This window comes from Pectinophora gossypiella, chromosome 1, assembly GCF_024362695.1.
Source record: "Pectinophora gossypiella chromosome 1, ilPecGoss1.1, whole genome shotgun sequence".
NCBI lineage: Eukaryota > Metazoa > Arthropoda > Insecta > Lepidoptera > Gelechiidae > Pectinophora > Pectinophora gossypiella.
In genome coordinates, this window is record NC_065404.1 from 497,901 (window position 1) to 518,658 (window position 20,758).

The 20,758-nt window shown below is 36.7% G+C and overlaps 1 protein-coding gene across 5 annotated transcripts in view; it reads left to right on the forward strand.

Moving 5' to 3' along the window:
- The window catches only part of LOC126368762 (long-chain-fatty-acid--CoA ligase 4), a 61,516-nt gene that overhangs the window by 19,413 nt on the left and 21,345 nt on the right, over window positions 1-20,758 (forward strand). Inside the window, exons 1-3 of one of the 5 annotated variants that reach the window (XM_050012948.1) lie at window positions 4,111-4,198; window positions 13,697-13,733; window positions 14,015-14,053. In XM_050012948.1, the coding sequence (XP_049868905.1) occupies window positions 4,126-4,198; window positions 13,697-13,733; window positions 14,015-14,053 (149 nt within the window). In that variant the 5' untranslated portion in view covers window positions 4,111-4,125. Of the gene's footprint in view, window positions 1-2,736; window positions 2,885-4,110; window positions 4,199-10,726; window positions 10,747-13,696; window positions 13,734-14,014; window positions 14,054-19,717; window positions 19,831-20,758 lie in introns of those variants that run through there. The other 4 variants (XM_050013110.1, XM_050013024.1, XM_050013195.1 and 1 more) reach the window with 4 other exon arrangements.

The following is a 20,758-nucleotide window of genomic DNA, read 5'->3' on the forward strand; positions in this document are numbered from 1 at the left end:
ATAGAAACTATAACCGTAGGCAACGTTAATACAAAATATTTCGCTCATAATCAAAAACTGTTAAGTAGTGATTTTTTTTTTTTTAATTTTTTTTTTTTGTTTCTCTTATTTTGTACCAGTAATGAACGAGGGGACTCGTTCTCCGTCGGATGGCCGACTGTAACGTTATTGCTAAATAGTGGTAACTAGTATTCGATAATAGTTACTAAAATAACTACTAAGTATAATATTGTTTTATTGGCAACACTGAAATATCATATCTTTTAAAATGTCAAGTTAGCAAAACGAGACTCGGCACATTCGACGAAGAGCGGGCAGTCGGTGTTTAGCTGTTGTACGAATAACTTGTGTTTTCAGTGATAAAGTTACATCAAATAAAAAGATATTCAAATAAAATCCAACGTGTTTGATTCTGATTTCACATATGTATAGTCGTTTTAACTTATTTTCAATCTTTTATTCTATAGCAAAAGCGGAAGCTAACTATATCTTATATACGATTGGTTGCGAAATGCGACAGGTCAAGCGCGTCCAATATCAATTTGTGCAGTTCGTCTATCTTGCGACTGCTACGCAGTGTAGCCTGGAATTACCCTGGAATATTTCACATAACCTAAATCTGCAACTGTGAATGTATTTTATCACATATTATAATGTTACGACTAAATTCCCAATTAAGATAGTCGCGAGAACCTACGCTGAGTACCTACGCTTCACCGAGCTCTCTTCTAAATTACCAAAAAAAGCCCATTAAAAAAAATACGTCTTTATCACGTCAGGACAGGACGCCACAATGCCAAGAGGGTGTTGCCCTTTGACGCCTCGGCTCCGTCCATTCTAGTAGTGATCACAACCGAAAAACTATACGACTAACAAACGAAGACATATACTTACTGAAAAAATAAGTATCGAAAATAAGTACCTAGTATTATGTGAATCGATCATTTATTAACTTTAGAGCAAAATTCATAAAGCATACAAAGGCGATTTTTGCCAAAAACGCATTCTCCTATAGTATGTGTGTTATGGAAAATATAATGATTACGAACTAGCTAAATTGGTCTAAATTGGCTAACATTTCCATTGTAATTATGTGTGTGTAGTTTGTCCGCGACACAGGGGTTCTGCATTGTGTATTGTGCGGAAAGAGTTTTAGCAGAGTCCCAAGTTCTAAGCTTGTTAGTGCGACAACTTACTCGGTGTGGTTCCATTGAGCCCCCTGTGCACAATAGAGACCAGGCATAAGTAATACCTCGCAAAATTTAAAAGGTATGCAACAAGTCTAACCAACTACTCTGCTAATGTTAAACTGAGAAGTATTAAAGCAGCAGTGACTTTAATGAATGAAGTTTGTAAAATAACACCAGCACTCACTCGGTCTCGATAAACACGACAACATACAGTAGATCAAACTGGTAACATAAACATCACAACATCATGTTTTAAATCAACAGCACTTAAATCCATTGCAATTTAAACTTCAACACAATATGATTTAAACTTCAATATTGGGTTAGTTTTGTACGTTATAGAAAGTTTGTAGAACAAACTTTTGTCAGCATTATTTCCACTATCAGTCCTTCATATCTGAAACATAAAACTGGACACAATAACACCCAACGGGCGGGGTGACCCGCGCCAGGTACACGCAGCCTAAAGACACAATCATGCCACATGCAAGGCAAATATTTACTTGACTTTATTTACTCACACATCACCTCACAAAGGCAAAAAGGCTATCGCCAACCTTGAGGTTACTAAAATGTTTTGTGGACTTCAAACTCTGCAAACAATTTATCATTTTATTTGTTGAGTATCCTTAAGCTAGAGAAGGAAGTAACATAACTGGTACTATAACATGTAGTCTGATAAAACGAATGATAAAAGCGCCATGGTAAGCCACGCCCTCTTACCTTGTACTCGCGACCTTCCTCAACACGTCAATTCATCCAGCTATCCTGCATAAGCATAATACGTTCAGAATTCAACTTGTTCCAATTGCCAGTGTGATTATTTATGTACGACATGCTTGTGTGTGTGACCGTCAGCGCTATTTTTGCGCCGGCGCATCCCACAGGGCTACCAAATGAGATCAAGGAGAAAGAAATGCTGGAATACCGAGACGCTAAAAACGATGGTTTCTTCTGAGTTCGGAACGGTAATATCTGTCTTTGATCTGCGTTAAAACTTAGTATCACGGCTTGCTATGATTAATTCTTTAACCAACTAGTACACTGTCGTTAATATTGTACGATGTTAAGTCTAAACTCCAAGGCATAGCTCACAGATCTATTTCAATACTCAGTTATTTTCCTTAATTAATTACTTAAGATGGCAACAGTATACATAATTATTTGTAACGGTACAAAGTTCAAAACTCCTGTTTATTTTAACTTTGTACTTTACACCGCCTCATTCTTAAACAAGTTGTCCCAAAAGACGGACCATGTGGTAGCCCTGCATCAGAGGTAAGACAAAGATCAGGGGCGAATCGATAGCACCAACGTAATCATAATCCACAAACTATCACACATGATATGGCACTTTCGAAACTATACAAGTTGCTTCCATAAAAGGCTATACCGCTTAGTCGTTTACAATGGAAGTAGCCAAAACCAAAACCTAATACATATTATTTTTGAAGATTTTTTTAAGAACCCGGAAAGTATAAATTTTGAACTAACGCACGATTTACTAGTTTCAATCGTATTATAAACTCTCGGTTCGCGTCACTGCGCGATTTTAATTCAGTCAGCTTCCAAACGCGCGCGGGCTCGCACGTGCGTTCTATTTTTTTAACTTTTTTATTTTATTTCCCTACATAAAAGTGGCTGTGATACACTATTAGTGATATTAGTTAAATAGTTATCGGAAGATTTATCTGGTGAGTTTGTTTCCTTATACACCGGTGTATGTTAACGTAACCACGTGCTGGTACAAAGTTTAATATAGTTACGTGTTGGCGCGTTTATTATTTAAGAACAGTTTTTACTTTTACTTAGTTTTTTACTGAGAGTGATAGCCTATATTTGAGCAAATCTGTGTTACTCAAGTGGAATATATAGAACACTTTCACTTGTTGGCGCGTTGTTCTGTACGGGCGGTATCTAAAAGTGATGAAAGTTAATTAAAAACAAACGTACCTCCAATAGTGAATCATTGGCTTGTTTTACCGATAACGGAGGTTAATAGTATCCTTAATACACTCGGCTTATTTGTTTAATAATTACTTGATCTCTTATGACTATATTTCTTTTTTTAATTCTAAAAACTTTGTAGGTTCTGTGTGTTCACTAAACGTTTTGTCAAGATTGACTTTAGTTATTATTTGTTTTATTTATTGAGTTATAATTAGTTTAAAAATTAATAATACACTTCAAGACTGTTGCCCAGATGTCATTTATTGTCATCTACTCAGTTAACGTCAGCATTCCTTTCCACGCTTCGCTCGTCTTTCATTAAATACCTTCAATTATGAACACGTTTCGCAACGTTTCACAGATAATGCTTTAAATACAAAATAGTTCGCAAAGAATTTTCATTTAAATAAATTGAGTTAACTTTGAACTTGCTTGTAATAAGTACCCACACCTCACCGAGCTTTCTGTTAGACGTATCGCTGTCCGTGTTAGTGAAAATTGCACATCAAATAAATAATCTACCCAAAGTAGGTACTTACTTCATCTTGCGATGGATGCACCTCTGACTAACCCAATGTTGTGTTTGCTCGTAATGTTCTTGTTATAAGTCTGTTACGGGGACATATTTAATGATGGTAAATTCACCAACGATTAGAAGTCTATTGTATTCGGCTCGACATCGTACAAAATTTGTTAAGTCTTTTTGTTTCTAAAAGTGAACAATAATTTTATTAACTAGCAATGACATTGTCTATCGCTCATCAAAATAAAAAAGTTTTGAATTTAGTTCTGGATAAGTTGATGTCGCCTTAATTGCGATATGGGCGACGAACTGTCTGCGATTCTGAATCGAGGAGTCCTAACGTAGTGCAATGTTGTTGAGATTTTTATATTATTTCTTCAATTTACTAAATGACAAATGTAATGAGATTTTGTAATGTGTTTTAACTCGTTAATATCCGAACTACTTTAAGAACTACAAGACATGATCCCAGAGAACTACAAGATGAAATCCCGAGTGTTTTTATGGAAAAGGACAAGTTACTTATATAGGAGCTGTGAGTACCGGGATTTTGACGCAATTTCCCACAGCTACTGCAATTAGGTGCTTAAATGTGTTATAACCTGCCTTCGCTATGTTTACTTTATCAATGTTTATATCCTTTAGCATTAAAAAATATGGATTACATATTTAAACGTATTCGTAAATTGATAATAAATTTCAAATGAAAAAGTTTATTGCCAAAATGACAAATAAAAAATGTTCAGTACATTACACGCTTTCCCAAGGATAAAAATAAGTTTTATCAAGTTCGCTCCCTTGATAACCTCTGAAGAGATATTATGAATTTAACTGAAAATATTTTGTGATGTTGAAGGGCATGTGTCATTGTCAATCGTAGATAACTTTGTTAGCAGTAACTCAAATTGTGTTAGAACTTTTGGAGTCTTGGAATATTATCATCATCTCCCTAGCGTCATCCCGTTTTTCACAGGGTCCGCATACCTAACCTGAAGATTTGACAGGTACGGTTTTTTACAAAAGCGACTGCCCGTCTGACCTTCCAACCCGCGAAGGGAAAACCAACCCAATATAGGTTAGATCACATACCTCCGAAATGCATTTCTCGGGAATGTGGATTTTCTCACGATGTTTTCCTTCACCGCTGAGCACGTGATAATCATTTAAGTATAATCTAAATATGATTTCGAAAACAAATTCTAAAATCATTGGGTTAGGCCTATGCTGGGATTCGAACCTGCGACCTCAAATTGAGAGTCAAGCGTCCTACCGACAGAGCTACCACAGCCGTAGTCTTGGAACATTATATGTACCAAAAATTTTGTCTCGAAGGATAACTTTGCTAAGCTCATTAACTAGAACAAGTAAGTTAAGTCGTAAGTGCATCGCAGGAGTTTGCTCCTGCAATACTATATCTCTCGTGTAGTTCAATCATCAGATTTTCCAAGACGACAGAGTATTTGACGCATCTTTATGAATCCTGTCATTTCATCACCATGGTAACTGACAAATCCACGTGATCGGCAAGTGAAAATGACCAGACATTACTGCTATATCTAATAATAACTAAAAAACAATTCCTCCATACGCAACGATAGCATCGGATGCTGCAGATAAACCCTGAAAGTTCAATCGATAACCTTTGGGTATCTGTAACCTTAGTCGGTTGAGTTTAGCAGCACATCGTTAACCCAGCGATAACCTTGGCAGGATACGGAGATGGTACAGACAAACATGTTGTTCTAACGGCGATAGGACAGGACTTTGGTCTTCATTCACACGTTGTTGTGACTGTGGTAAAAGGTCAATTTGTCATTCGTGATAAACTCGATAACTACATCACTGTCATAAATATAATTTGTTATGGCTTGACGGATGCTATTCAGATTCATAATATTGAATGATCTTGTTTTTATGTTTGGAGATAATGACAAGACTGATATAGTAGAGAAGATGAAAATTATAGTAGAATTCTTGAAAGATATATTGTCTTGATTTGTTAAAAAAATCTATAGGGTGGTAAAAGGATCTGGTGATCCTCTTCATGTAGTTTTGAGTGAACTAAATATATGTAAGCATCCCGGATCCGCATATCCGTCACGAATTAAGCCCCAATTTGGTTTGTAAGGGAAAAAAGTAACGCTAATTCTAAAACCATTTCGAGGCTTCGTCATAATTAGATTTATTTCTCTATCTTTAGTTCTCAAATTGCCTTCATGTGACCTCTAAAGGACTATCTTTACCCAAATTAAACAAAATTTGTCTAAATTTGTTTTTGGTTGTCATTGGCAAATGCCGTTTACAATATAATATATAAAATTTAATATGACCTGTTGTCATCATTAGGGTAAGGTGTCCTACGAGTGTGCGTTTAACAAAGTAAATGAAATAACTTCAATATTAATTAGAATCACTAACCCCTATCATGTTTATTAGATGCATAAAATATACAAACTTATTTAAAGAAATGAAACATTAACAAAATGTTATTTGCATCTATCTTATTAGGCCTGAGTACTCTTCGGGACCGCTCACAGTTTGGGCACATTACCCTAACAAAATGTCAATATTAAAATTTTTATACAAACTAACCAAAGGCAAAGGTATGAACGTCATTCAACCTACCTTAGGAGATACATTTTAAAAACTTTTAAAAAATAACATAAAAGCGAAAATATTCAAATTAGTTTATTATAATAGCATAACGAACGTTTCATTTAAAAATATTAAAAAAATACGTTCAAAAATACCTTACATACCTAATTCAATGCAGCACGAAGGTCGCAAAAATTCAGGTCATTCACTACTAAATATTAATAATAGCTTATCTAAATATGTCTTGGCAATAAATTGTACAGTGCAACCTATCGATCGATAAAGAAACAAATGTAAAGTATAGTATTAATTCATCAGCATTATCTTTTTAACATCCGGCATCCGTCCAATTAAAATTTTCATTGCACAATTGTTTGTTATATGCATTTTATACATTTAATGAAAATGCTACAAAAAAAAATTAATAATCCTAATTTGTGCGTTTGCTGTCAACGTTTTGATTTGTAACCATAGGAGAATACATAGTTATAACTAATTCCGACAAATACGAGGCTTCATGTCTGAGTGATGTATGTAGTGTGTCTGAATCGGCCGGTGTTTAGCCACTAGCCTTGGCAATGACTCGGTGGAACCTCCGTGGGCTTGTCACGTGGGAAACGCTGACATGTGCTTCGACAATTGGCTGCAATCGAACGCGCGTTGTCTTCCGTGTGCGGTGGGTCTCAGGAGTCAAGGCCTTAATTACATCTTTGTGTAATACACCTGCAATAATCGTTCTGTCCGTGTAATGCACCGATATATCCAATTAAATAAACATTTACCCTATTTAATTAAAACTAACGTGTTCGTAATATTCTGGTGGGAGGCGTGAATGCATTATTTACAACTACTAATGAGAATTTTAAACCACTCTAAAAGTTCGTTTTCAGAAATTCTTTGTTGAAAATTTCAACTTAACTTTATAATGTAATCGTTTTCAGCATACAGTCCAAAGCAAAATTAAACTATTATCTTCTTCTGTAATAATTTATGCGCACCTAGTTTCCGCTGCTTCCTATAAACCCGTGTGAATAATTCAATTTCCGCATGGTGCAAATGCTTAATTATTAACTCAACCTTGTTAAATACGCATCCACAAGCTATTTTTTATGCAAAATCCTGTAACCTTACCTTGGCTATACCTTGACCTTATGCGGGCAAAAATGCACAAAAATACTACTTATTACTTGTATAACAATAAAATAATTCCAAAAATTCTTATTGCTACAAAAATGCAACGTCTTTTATATTTTGCACTGTTGACACAATTTCACCATCTGCTCTGTTTGACATTTCGTGGTGCAACAAAATAATATGACACCTGTTTCCTTTGTGCCCTTTGTTATAATAAAATTCTACATGCCACTGACAGGATAGGTAGTGATGGCCTTCTGTTCTTCTCTTGTGTAGGTTGTGAGATCGATGACCGTCCTCATCTGCAGTTTACATCTGCTAGTAAATTAACATTTTACTTTCTTTACTTTATTGTACTTTCCTCTACTTTTAAAACCTCTGTAAAACATCAGGAATGCAATAAATATCTTACCTTACCCAACTATACCCTATAGGCCACGATCTCTCTTCCTTTCCTTGTACATGTATGTTCTGGCCTATTTCCTAACAGCTTTTTAAACAGAATGTAATTTATAATTTTCTTTTTGTATAATAATTACAGATAACTACATAAGATGATTAACTGATATCGTGTTGTCAAATATAATTCGTGTAAACACTCGACACTACACGTCGTGATTTCTATTATTTAGTAATATTTTGTTCGATTCCATCCGCAAACGCAAAAGCCTTGAGTTTATCGATAACAAGGTTATTGAGTCCGTCTCAGGTGCAAAAAACTAAACTGAGCAGATTGGTGTAAGGCGCCTTTGTCGTGCGTGACGTCATTCATCACGATGCTTTGTACTGCGTGGTTTCTTTATAAGCCTTTTTATCTTTGCTGGTTCGTACGGGTACGTACGATGGTACGTCTATTCCCAGTCTTTGTCCTACGTATTGATTAAACTTAATTTATTTCGTAATTAACATTTATTCTAAGTGTTAGAATTTAATTAGGTATTAGTTGATTTTCATTCATCAATTATCTGATCGAAGTCTACAAAAACAAAACAATGAATGAAGCGAATAGTAGTTTCCGTAGAATACAAATTAAATCTTATTTGCAATGATAATCACGGATAGTTGTGTTCGTACAAACGTAGATATTTTTTTGTGCTTTTGTAATATAATAAATTAATAACACAAGAAAGCATATTTGCAAGTTGAAATCATCTAAAACGGCAATAATTTATATTCTGTCTACAATGAAACATAAAGAAAGAAATCTCTGTGGATATTCCGGTTTAGTGTCTCATCTTCAGACATTTTCGTTATATTAACAGTAATCTATTTTTGATTGTTCTGCTTTGGCTTGAGCCATCATTTCACTGCGCATTCTTCTTATAATATTTGATGCATTCTTGTCTTTTCTTTAATGTAAACGTAACCGTATTTTGCATGCATTGTGTGTGAAATGTATAAACAGCTCCAGGTCTCATTCACCTGCGTTACCGGCTACTATGTCACTACACAACAATACACGAAAGGCCATTGTTTGGAATATTTTATCAATACGCTCGTGACTACAGCGTGCTCGGTGCTCTGAGGGGTAAAGTCCAACATTGCCATGTCAAGATCGGTTCTGCTCCGTCACCTACCAAGATTGCTTCATTAATTGCCTTAATTTAGGTTGATAGTGATATTCATTAATTACAGTTATGATTGTTACCGTGTTGTAGGTGATGTGAATAAGCGTTGAAATCGTCGATCACCGAAAATAAGAAAAACATTTTCTATCAAAGATTTTAAAATATTCTTTTGTTGATAATCTATACACTTTTTAACCATTTTGGTCAGTGAGTTAAAAATAAAAAAATACAACTTTATCAACAACACATGAAACAGTATTTAACTGCAACAAATTCACCAGTCATTTGTTTGACTTAAGCTTTGTTTTATTACAGGTATCACTATTTCTCTTCGTGTTTAATGTCCGAATTCCACAAATCATTAATGTATCATAGTCCATGTTTCTATATCAGCAATTAATTGAATTACCAATTTAACATATGTGTCATTGAGACCATTCAACAATCTATTGTGTCTGCTATTCATAAAATCGCGAACGTTCGTCTAGTTTGAAATGTGTAGATTATTGTATCATTTTTACTAAATTATCGCACGCCCGCTATCTAACAGAGCCAGTCGGCAGGAGACATGACAGACTTTGTGTTAGAGTGCTTAAAAACGTTTAAAACAGGCTGACAGATTACAATGGCATTATCCTGCAGCATAAACTACACTTTACAGCTAGTTCAGCAGAGCTTTTTTTATAAAACTTATCTGTTTAGTATTCAATTGTTGACCAAGTAGGTATGTATGTAGCCCATTTATATTCCCAGATTGTCACTCGTCAATTATACTTGATTTTCTTCTTAAAATCCTACAAATTCAAATTCATAAATATCTTTATTCAGTAGGTAACATAGTTACACTTTGAACCGTAATTTTTTCATAACATCTTATCCGCCTAAAACTACTACCTACAGCTTGTCACAACCTGTATAGCAGGGGAAAAGAAGCTGCAAGAAAAACCTCGACATGGGGCCCTAGACGTTCTTTAAACTTTCTGCGTATGTTCGTTTGGCACACACTTCACGCATGCGCAAGTTAAAGTCCATGTTGTGGTCGCGAGTCCAATTCCCGTCGGCGGCGTCACCAACAACAATCGCTTCAATGAACTTCGCCCCGCATTGTGCCGTTGTTTCCCGGTGTGAGACACACTCACGGTCTTTCTTAGTATTTGTTGAAACTGACATTTCAGTAGAAACGATCTTCTTGCGACTTATGCTACCTACGTCCGCTGCGTAACTCTTTGTTGCGACTGGCTGTTAAACATCCTGATGTTGTTTAAAAAAATATTTTCCTTCGAACTCTACCACTGACCTTCATTGACACAACTTAGTATATAAATTGAGTGTATGTTATTGTCATCCCATTTTGTTTGAGAATTTCTTTGCATAAACGATAACACACAATGGAAGTTCTCTTTTCGCAAAAGATGGACGTCCCTAAATTGTTTTAACATAACTATTGCTACCATTTGTTGAACAGGTCGTGTCTAAACTTAGAATCGTTTTTTTACCTTTGATGGGTTTGCTCTTGGCCCCAGAATTGCCCGAAGGAAACAGTGGAATCGTGACAAACTTTTGTAGTCAACAGACATAGTATTAAATTGATAAAATTATATATTCCTACTACATTCTGACAATGTGCTCCTGGTCTTACAACAGAGACCTCGGCAATCACGTGCCAGTAATTCAGTCCCCTGCGTAGACCCGCGCAAATAGGATCACTCACTATATTTGTCATTTTGTCCTCGAGTATTATTTTATTTCAAACTTTATGATTCTGTGTACTAGAATCATAAATGGGGTAAGTTTAGTTATCTTTTTCCTCGTGAATCTTTTTGTATTAAAATTGCACTCTCCAAACTAGGCTAGACCCAATTACTTTGTGCCGCATTCCGTATGGATGACTAACTGTTCAAAATTGATACTGAAATACTAATTGGATTTCAATTTAGTTGTTTGTAAAATGATTTTTTAATTGTTATGTAGGGTCATGATATCCATCGAGGTAGCAACAACATTCATTTTTAGGTAATCTTGTTCATTTATATGACACAGAAACCGCAATTACAAACCGGACCAAAATTAATAACGCACATAAAAGCAAATTTTCACTGAAATTGCGGACTGCGGCATTTGGATAGTATGCGAAATATTTAACACGTTTGCCCGTGTCACGTCTATTACGTTGACAGTGCCTACTACCGACTCATTAACACCCGTACCAGACTTCATATTCCCGCCTGATGTGAATAATTGGCTTAATAATTGTATGTCTGGTGTACTTGTGCAAAGTTATAAGACTCGAGAGAATAATTGGGAATTCGCACTTGACCTTCTGAAGACTAAGGGTAGTAAATGGTTACATAAACGGCCAGACTTTTGATTGATCACCCCAATAAACGTTTTCTGTAAAACAGGTCATCATGCATCACGCGTCAAATTTACTGTTATTATCAATATGTTCATAATTATCATCTTTAACTTCATACGCCAGTAAACTTATTATAACCATTGATGGGAATGTAAGTGTGTATGAAACATTTCTATACGTAGATGCGTAGTGCGTCGCTGGCGCGCACGCGTTAATAATTCAATTTGTTCAATAAGCCGATTGAGATCACCTCCCTGCTTGTATTTCATGCTGTGTCCATACAAATCTAAAACGATTTTAAAATGACTGGTGATTTAACTTGTGCTACTTTTTTATGTTTTTGGCGCAATGAGATTTTGATTACCTATTAAACCATTTAAAATTGATCGCTTGACCACAAAGTACTCGGCACACTCAATCATTATAAAATTCTTATAATGCTATTATGCTACCAACTGCCGTCCAGATATTGTTTTCGTCAGACTTTTTGAATATGAACAATACGATGTGGACAATATTTTTATCAGCAATCTTGTCTTACAAGGCAGTACCGCGCCAGTCAGCGAGTGAAAGACCTAGATTCCTAGCTTAGGTCAGCCGATGCACATACATACATACGCAACACGTTTCGCAGTCTTCTATATTTAGCGCGGGGGCTCGCCGCCGCGTCGTTGGCGTGTCTCGCGGCGAACAGAAACAAAGCTGTTTTGTGTTATGTCCGCGTCTAAAATATGCGAGATCAGTTCTGCACACTTTAATATGTGCCAGGTGTTTTTTGTGGTTTGCTCTACTTTTATTTTACCACATTCGTTTTTAGCATCGTCATCATCAGCCTATTAACGTCCCCACTGCTGGGGCACGGGCCTTCCCTATGGATGGATAGGGAGATCGGGCCTTAAACCATCACGCGGGCCCAGTGCGGATTGATGGTTATTAACGACTGCTAATGCAGCCGGGACCAACGGCTTAACGTGCCTTCCGAAGCACGGAGGAGCTCGAAATGAAAACTTTTTTTTGTGGTCACCCATTCTATGACCGACCTTTGCGAAAGTTGCTTAACTTCAACAATCGCAGACCGAGCGCGTTTACCGCTGCGCCACCGAGCTCCTCATCGTTTTTATCATCTCTTGCTAATGTTGTGTTTATTCTTAACTGATCCAGTACACACGCACGGGAAACACTACACTTGACTTTAAATTACTCGAGCACCACGCTCATTTATCTCATGACGTAACGTGTATCGTGTTCTGCACGTCGTCTTCCACTCTGTTGTTTTATTTTTGTCAATAGGCATCTAACCTGACATGCACTATCAGCTATATCTATATGAGCGTTGTGGTAGTTATTTCAGTTGCGCGAATTACGATCGTGAGCTCATATGTGTTAATATTTAAAAAATATATTAACATTATTATCAGTAACTTTATGTCGACTTTATATGTCAATCGTTTTATTATTGTCTACATTTAGATCGTCTGTCACTACATAATTTACTATTTAGAACGGTATCAACAGTTTTCCACTTGAATGTAACGCTGATAGGTTTTTATGTCGCCTCTTTTCTGTAAGTTGTCCGTGAACTCTGAGCAATCAATCTAATTTATCCACGTACTTTTTGTTCTCTACATAAAGTTGCTGTTTCCAAGTGGCAGCTTTACCTTATTCATACAATTTAGTTTTTTTTTTTTTTTTTTCAATTTATAAATGTTTGGAAATAAGCACCTTTTCACCTTAGAGACGTGTTTGTATTTGTATGCCCCACAGGTTTACTCTTGTAACCGTAATGTTACAACTTCACGCTTACATGACACGTGTCCGGTGAATACACGTGCCGTCCCTTGCCTTTTGCAAATATGTACCTTGTATTATTCCACCACATTCAATGATTCAACCAATTCTCGTATTATTTATGCATGTAAATGTTTTCTTGGAAGTTTTGCTGATTTTGTTGAAATTCACTAGTTTTTTTAGGTACTAGTCGATCTGTTATATTAATCGAATTTTTTTAAGAAAAATGATTATATTATGGACGAATGTAACACATACATACATACGCAACACATATCGTAGCTTAATAAAATCATTTGTTTTAAAAAAAATATATTGTGGACGAATATAACATCGACTAGTAACTAAAAAAACTAGTGAATTTCAACAAAATCGTTATCATGGAATAGAAGAAAGAAACCTCTTTCTTCAAAGAAAGAAGAAAAACAAAACTTTCTTCTTTTATTCCATAGTCAGTATTACTTTGTCCACCTCTGTTCCCAGTTTAGCTGGGTCGGGTCTCCTTACACGTCTGCGCCAGAGAGCTCTGTTCTGGCTTGTCTCTGTACTCAGATTTTCCAATAGAATCTCTTTCTGCATATTTGACCACCAGGTAGAAGGCGGTCGGCGTCTTCCACGCGGTCGATCAGGTATGTTTAAGGTGTTCTTGACGGAGTGGTCGTCTTCGCGTGTCAGGATATGGCCGTACCATCGCAACCGGCTTTCTTTCACCTTTTCCACAATCGATGCAACCCTAAACAAACCCCTGACATATTCGTTTCGCACTCTATCCAGTCGAGTCACTCCTCCCGCCCATCTGAGCATTTTCATCATAGTCATTATTACTTTGTAGTTCTGTATTCAAAAGTGTACTCTTAAACGATGGTGATGCCATGTTTATTTATATTAAAGTGCATGTGTTTTGTTGCAGGTTAAAGAGTACAGAAATGTTTATAGACGAGAATGAGACGTGAGTATTCCTACTTGTTATTTACAACCGTTTGTTCTCACCAATAAAAGTACTAGTACCTTCAAATCAATGTCACGGGTGTATCCACGGCCGCCGCGATGATGTAAACACATGTTTTCTATAGTTATTGATGATGAATTTGAACCTTTTATTTTTGTAGTCGTTTGTTTCTTTCTAAGTTGTAATTATGGCTACCCATTAAGACTGCTGATCTGGAGGTGGAGGCCTGGAATCCTATAATACAGGGTATCCTAGTCTAGGTTCCAGCCTTTACACATGATCACCCGTTATGTTTAACCCTATTGTCTAAGATGTTTATGTACACTTTGTATCATGTTATGTTGTGAAGGAAAGAAATATTTTTATTATTATTATATTATTATATGAATAGTAAAGTGCTGTGCTTGTTTCTCAATCGGGCATCGCCGGTTCGAATCCCCGGACTTGCACTAATGAGTTATCAATTTATCTTAAGTGCAGTTTTCACTAACACAGTTGGCTGGAGCATTATAGACGGCTATACGGTTCACCACCTATCACGATGGCCTTACAGAAAGCTCGGTGAGGCGTGGGTACTTACTTCGTCTTGTGATGGATGTGCCTCTGACTACCCCAATTGGGAAATAGACGTGAAATGATGTTATGTTATTGATGACCGTTAGTATGGCTATCATAGTCGTTAGTTTTCTAACTCCAATACCTGTGTAGATGTAATAATGAATGACATATCTTAAAAGAGTTAATAATCTCTTAAGACCCTATTAAGTTCCTAAACACATCACTCATCGCAATGATTGCTCCTAAACACATCTTAAACTCTTTAATCAAGTGTAATGTTCGTTTCTGATAAATCAACTCGCGATGGCTATAACCAGTGAAAGAGTTACCATTAGATCATAAGAAAACAGTTACTGTTGACTGCTTATAATTATTATTTACATAGCTATTGAAACAGTTAGAGGTACATCCATAAGAAGACGAACTAAGTACCCACGCCTCACCGAGGTTTCTGTTACACCAACGTGACAGGTGGTGAGCCGTATCGCCGTCTATAATGGTCTAACCGACGTGTTAGCGAAAACGGCATTTAAAATAAAGTAATACTAATAACTCATTGTTGTTGTCGTTGGAGACTTCTCCTGCAGAGTGTGCGGTAGAGTTTGCCGCTCTAGGATTGGCTTGCACAGCCATGAAAGAAAGTGCATTTCTTTGTGGCAATGACGTCATAAATCGTCTGAAACAGACGTATAAGGCCAATGATGATGATTGTTGCAAGTCCGGTACCGGGGTTCGAACCGACGATACCCGATTGAGAAGCAAGCCGGTGTACCACAGCACCACAGTGACCTAATTAGACCAGTGAGGTTAAAATGCCCACATCGAAGCAATTCATCTAAGAAAGCAATATTGTATATTGACATTTGCGCATGTAAAAGTAAGTGCGCAATGCAAACAAATGCTTCAATCTTCTTCTATCGTGTGGGTTTGGGAGGTGGAGTATCAACCTCGTCAACCCTGGTGTCAGGGTTACTATTGAGCCGCCAAAGGCCCCTGACATGGCTCATGTAACGACTACTTTCTTACATCAGTAAGTAGTAACCGGGACCAACGGCTTAACGTGCCTTCCGAAGCACGGATCATCTTACTTTCGGACAAGCAGGTGATCAGCCTGTAATGTCCTAACCAAACTATGGACCACAAAGTATTTTTTTTTTGTGATATGTCCCCACCGGGAATCGAACCCAGAACCTCCGGATCGTGAGCCCAACGCTCAACCACTGGACCACGGAGGTCGTTTGCCAGTGCTTCAATGTGGCCATTTTAACCCCCCAGTAATTATTTACACAGTAAGATGTATCTGAGCTTTCTCCGGGGATCTGGGCAATCTGTCTGAGTTTGCTTACTATCGGTCAAGGACAATGTCTGCCGCCGAGATAGGACAGTGTTGCCATTAGTGACCATAATTAATTACTATCGACGCTAACATAGATTACGCTAAATGTGTCTACATTTTAGTAAGATGTATAGTAGACTTAAAATTAATCATACTATCTTGATCTAGAAGAACGTACATTGACCAAATTGGAGATGTCCTTAAGAAGGTTTAGTACGATCTACTCTGAACCGGCGCGTGTGTATGAAACGATTGATGAATATGCAGGAAGCAAGTGTGTCAGGATCGAAGTAGATGGAGTTCCATAGTCTTTGCTTACCCCAATAGTGAGAAATAGGCGTGATTTTACCTATGTATGTAATTATGTGCTATTTTCAAGGCTCAAGATAGTGCGCTTTTGCTCGGCCAGAAGGCAGTCTTGAGACTATAGAAGTTTCTAGTTTTAGACATCTTAGTAATAAATAATGTCACTTAAGAAAAGACTTGGAAAAGGAAGAATAATTGCAAGATTCTCGCTCATCATGAATATCATGATCACACAATGTGTAGTCTTTACTTACAACACTGTGTCAGTTCTAAACCTAGTCGTAACACTTATTTACTACAGTAGATGATAAGTAAGCTTAAATTCCGAGGGCCATGGTGTGCACGGTCTACCAGCCAACCGTGATAAATAAATAGTCACGTCTCTAGATGTCGATGTTATTCAAAATAAATCAACAGGTCAATGGCCTTTGTGATTTGTACTAAATTAAAATTTTAAAAGGCGACATTAAATGTTAGAAATATCGTTTTAAAAATGGAAGACTAATGCAAGGGTCTGAAGTGCAAAATATTTCGATCTTTTTATGTTGCCAGCAATGGAGCATAATAATATATTATGTATAGGCTGTTTATATTATGTAATATTAATCTAAAACTTGCAATGACTGTCCTTATGACGTTATAGGTACTTATAAAGTACCCATTCACATTTTGACACGATTTCGTTTTTAATTTTCCACAAACAAACAAGATTGTTTACAGGAAAACGTATATACTTCTAACGAAGGTTGTATTACTTTGCTAAGCAAGTTTGCTAATGGATTTCCATTACGGATGTGTTTTATTAAGATCCTGTACCTAGAGGACAAACGTGGCCGTATTGCCGTGTCGTCTTCTAAAATAATTAATGTCAAATGATTAAAGTTACGAAGATTTATTGAAATAAATTGACGTTACTTTTAATGGATAAATTAATTAATTCAAAAATAAAATTAACCTTTGAACGATAACAGTGAAATCAAACCGGATCGATCGATTATTATTGTACCTATTCATAAAATAATTATAATCATTTTTATTTCATGCATGTTTTGATTTATTTACGAAACATAATGGATTACAAATAGCGATAACATGGCGTGATGCATGACCGTGTCACGTGTAGGTATCGAGTAAAGATCAAGGAGGGACAAATATACATGGACTTATCAGAATATACTATTTATTACTAATGCTGATACCATGCGTTATCTATCATATTTAAACATTATTTTTATTGGTAAGTCCGGTATTCCGAATTATGAATCAAGTCGTTTGCAATTTTAGCATTAGCACAATGCGAGTGAGCAGTAACTCTATCTTATACGTTGCAAAACGATGTCAAATTTGTAACTATTATGTATTTCAAAACGTAATTTACAGTATTACGAAGTTTCCTCACGCGATGTATTATTATAAAACAATCAAGCTTACTGTCATCATTTTAGTGTTGTTTATGAAATACCATGACGAGGAACCTACTTGTACAGTGTGAGGGTGTCCAAAGATCAAGGTGTGGTTTGATTTTGGAAACACCGTTGAAACCAGTTTGATAAATGACTTTTTGTTTTGCTAGCAACAAGATAAAGACGATTTTATATTTAATCTACATAACTTATCAATGGTTTCAACAAAATAATTATTTTATATTTTGTCTGTTGATAAGACAATATTAGGTACTATCCCCAGAAGCACATATAATATTGTGTACTTACGATACATCTTGCTCCTTATTGGATTTCTTGGTATTGTGATTCCTATTTTCCCGTATTATTGTGTAGATTATGTTATCCAGGTCAAGCGCTATTCTCAGTATCTAATGAAATATCCAGGCTCATCTAATACTGAAAACTGACACATACATAGATATATAAACTCACGCCTATTTCCCACCGGGGTAATCGGAGACTATGGAACTCCATTCCTTAATGAAAATTAAATTATACATTTAAATAATAGGCTTCTGCTTCACGTAAATCGCGCAGAATTTTTATTTGCAATCGAATGCATTTGCCTTCAAATTTATCGGACAATGACAGTGTATTCGCATAGTTGTGTATGAAACTTTATTCTTATGATAAAATGATAATGGTAATCTCAGTGGAGCATCGTATGATTTCCGTGTGTGTATTTAAATCGTTATTTGTCACCACGTACAGATGTTATCATCTCATTGTGTGAGGTATGAAGTGAACCCTTGTTATTCAAGTCTTAGTGTTTTGTAGTATATCATCGCTAATTTAAGAGCCACGCTCTTGTCGGTGTAGCATTCCTCTACATGCTACTTTTTACGAAAAAAAATAGGGCAGTGGTTACCCTCTTGCCTTCCGCCCCGCAGTACTCTGTCTGACGCGAGTGGGATAGCGCCCAGAGTAGTCTATTTTAAAGTCGTATTAGGTCTCATCCGCCTCTGAATAATACTGACAGTTACTGCTGTCCTCTATCAGGTTCCAGGTCATAGTCCCTGTGACTTGCGCCTCCCGTCCTGTACCGCACACAGTTGGAGTACATAGTTGAATTAAATTAAATTGTTTACTGTAAAATTGACTTACCTGATATTTTCCTCCTTGTGTTCATAAACAGAAGCTCACTTCAGAAGTTGAAGCACGGCTTTGCGCTTTTCCGTTCCGAACTATCCTTCCTAAGCTACATACAAATAACTATTCTCTATTTACGTACAATTACACATATAAGAAATTAATAAAAAATGTGTGATATGTGACGAGAACTGAGAAAGGGATGTTTAGGTGGTTCGAACTTGTATAGAGATTGGGTGAAAGTAGACTTGCGAAAAAGATTCATGATGCGGGTGGAAGTCGTAGAGTTGGATCAAGAAGGCCTAGGTGTACTACCGCGATCATATCTAGGATGTTTTAAAGAAGCGCCAGGTTAAGAGTACTCTAAACCGGCGAGCATGCATGAAGACTGATGAAGGTGGACGAAGTGAAAGTGTTGTATCAGGATCGTAGTAAGTGGAATTCCGTGGTCTCTGCCTACCCCAAAGGGAAACTGGCGTTATTTAATGTATGTATAACAAATGAATGCAACAAGTCTTCTTATCGTGAGGTGGAATATTTTTTTTTGACGTGACTTATTGTAGATTTGCCGCAGATGGCATTAACTACTTGGCCGGACAAATGGGGAGCGCTGAAGGCTCTCACCCGGTACAACGTTTAAGACAACAGGCCTGAGGGTGCCCAGTTGGGCGCGAACCTCGGCTCAGGACGTCGTCTGAGAGGAAAAATATTTGAAAGAATTAATCGACCCTAGTGGGTCGATAGCGATAAGCGCTGAATGAGGGAGTTGAGCCGCCAAAGGCCCAATACAACAAGTAAAGTCACCGGATATAGCGACTTGTTTATATCATTAGGCAAGTTATTCCGTATTGGTGTCCGGCGCGGCACTAATCGCCGTGATAACCTATCATGACTGATAGCCGGTATCGTTCAGGACACTGATATGCGATAACCGCGATTTATATAGTTAATCTTGTAAATATGTGACTTAGTCTGGCTCGCAGCGCCTAGAGGATTATTACTTCGTGATTTGTGTTGCGAAGAGTCAACATGGGATTTGATAGGTGAGTTATGTAACAAGTTAATTAATAGCGTTGCATTGAAATGTGCATTGATATTTGAGATTTGATAGATATTGTGAAAATGTTGATTCTGTGCGGTTGAAAAAAAAATTATTATAAAATGAATTAATCTGATCGTTGTGAAAATACTATCTTTCAAGGAAAAATATTTTACAATTTCATAATCAGATGTAGGTATTTGTTATTAGTATACGTAGTACGTATTTTCACTAATTTTAGCATAGCTTATTAAATACATTTTATAGAAAGCCTATTTCTTCTTATCGTGTGCGTTGTGAGGTGAAATACCTACCAGGGTTTATTACTACTAAGCCGCCAAAGACCCCTAACATGGCTCATGTAACGACTACACACTTAAATCAGTAAGTAGTAACTGGGACCAACGGCTTAACGTGCCTTCCGAAGCAGGGATCATCTTACCCTATGATAGAGAGCCTATGTTGGTTACTGATCTTTTTGGCATCAAACTCGTAACTCATCACTCATCAATCAACTCAAACTCATCGATACTGCTAGGGAAATAATAGAAACATACTAAAATCATGACACTCACAAATGCAAACCCTTCTATTTAATTTAATGCTAATATCCCAATTTGAAGATAACAAGCTATAATTTCGTGGATGACTGCAAACTGACGTATCTGAAATTTTTGCTAAAATAGTTTGTGTCTTATTGACAATAGCAAAAGGTGCAAATCTGTTTCGCCAAAATTTCAGATTCGTCAGTTAGCGACGATTTGAAGTAGGTGCAATTAAAAAGATTGTCCATTATTACCTAGTTCTGTTATTAATATACGATGTAGGGACTAACTGTGGAAGGTATACTGTTATGTAATGTCAATATTATTGTGGGGCATCGTCACGTGCCCTTGTCATCACAGACACATGACTACAGGTGTTTTCTATGA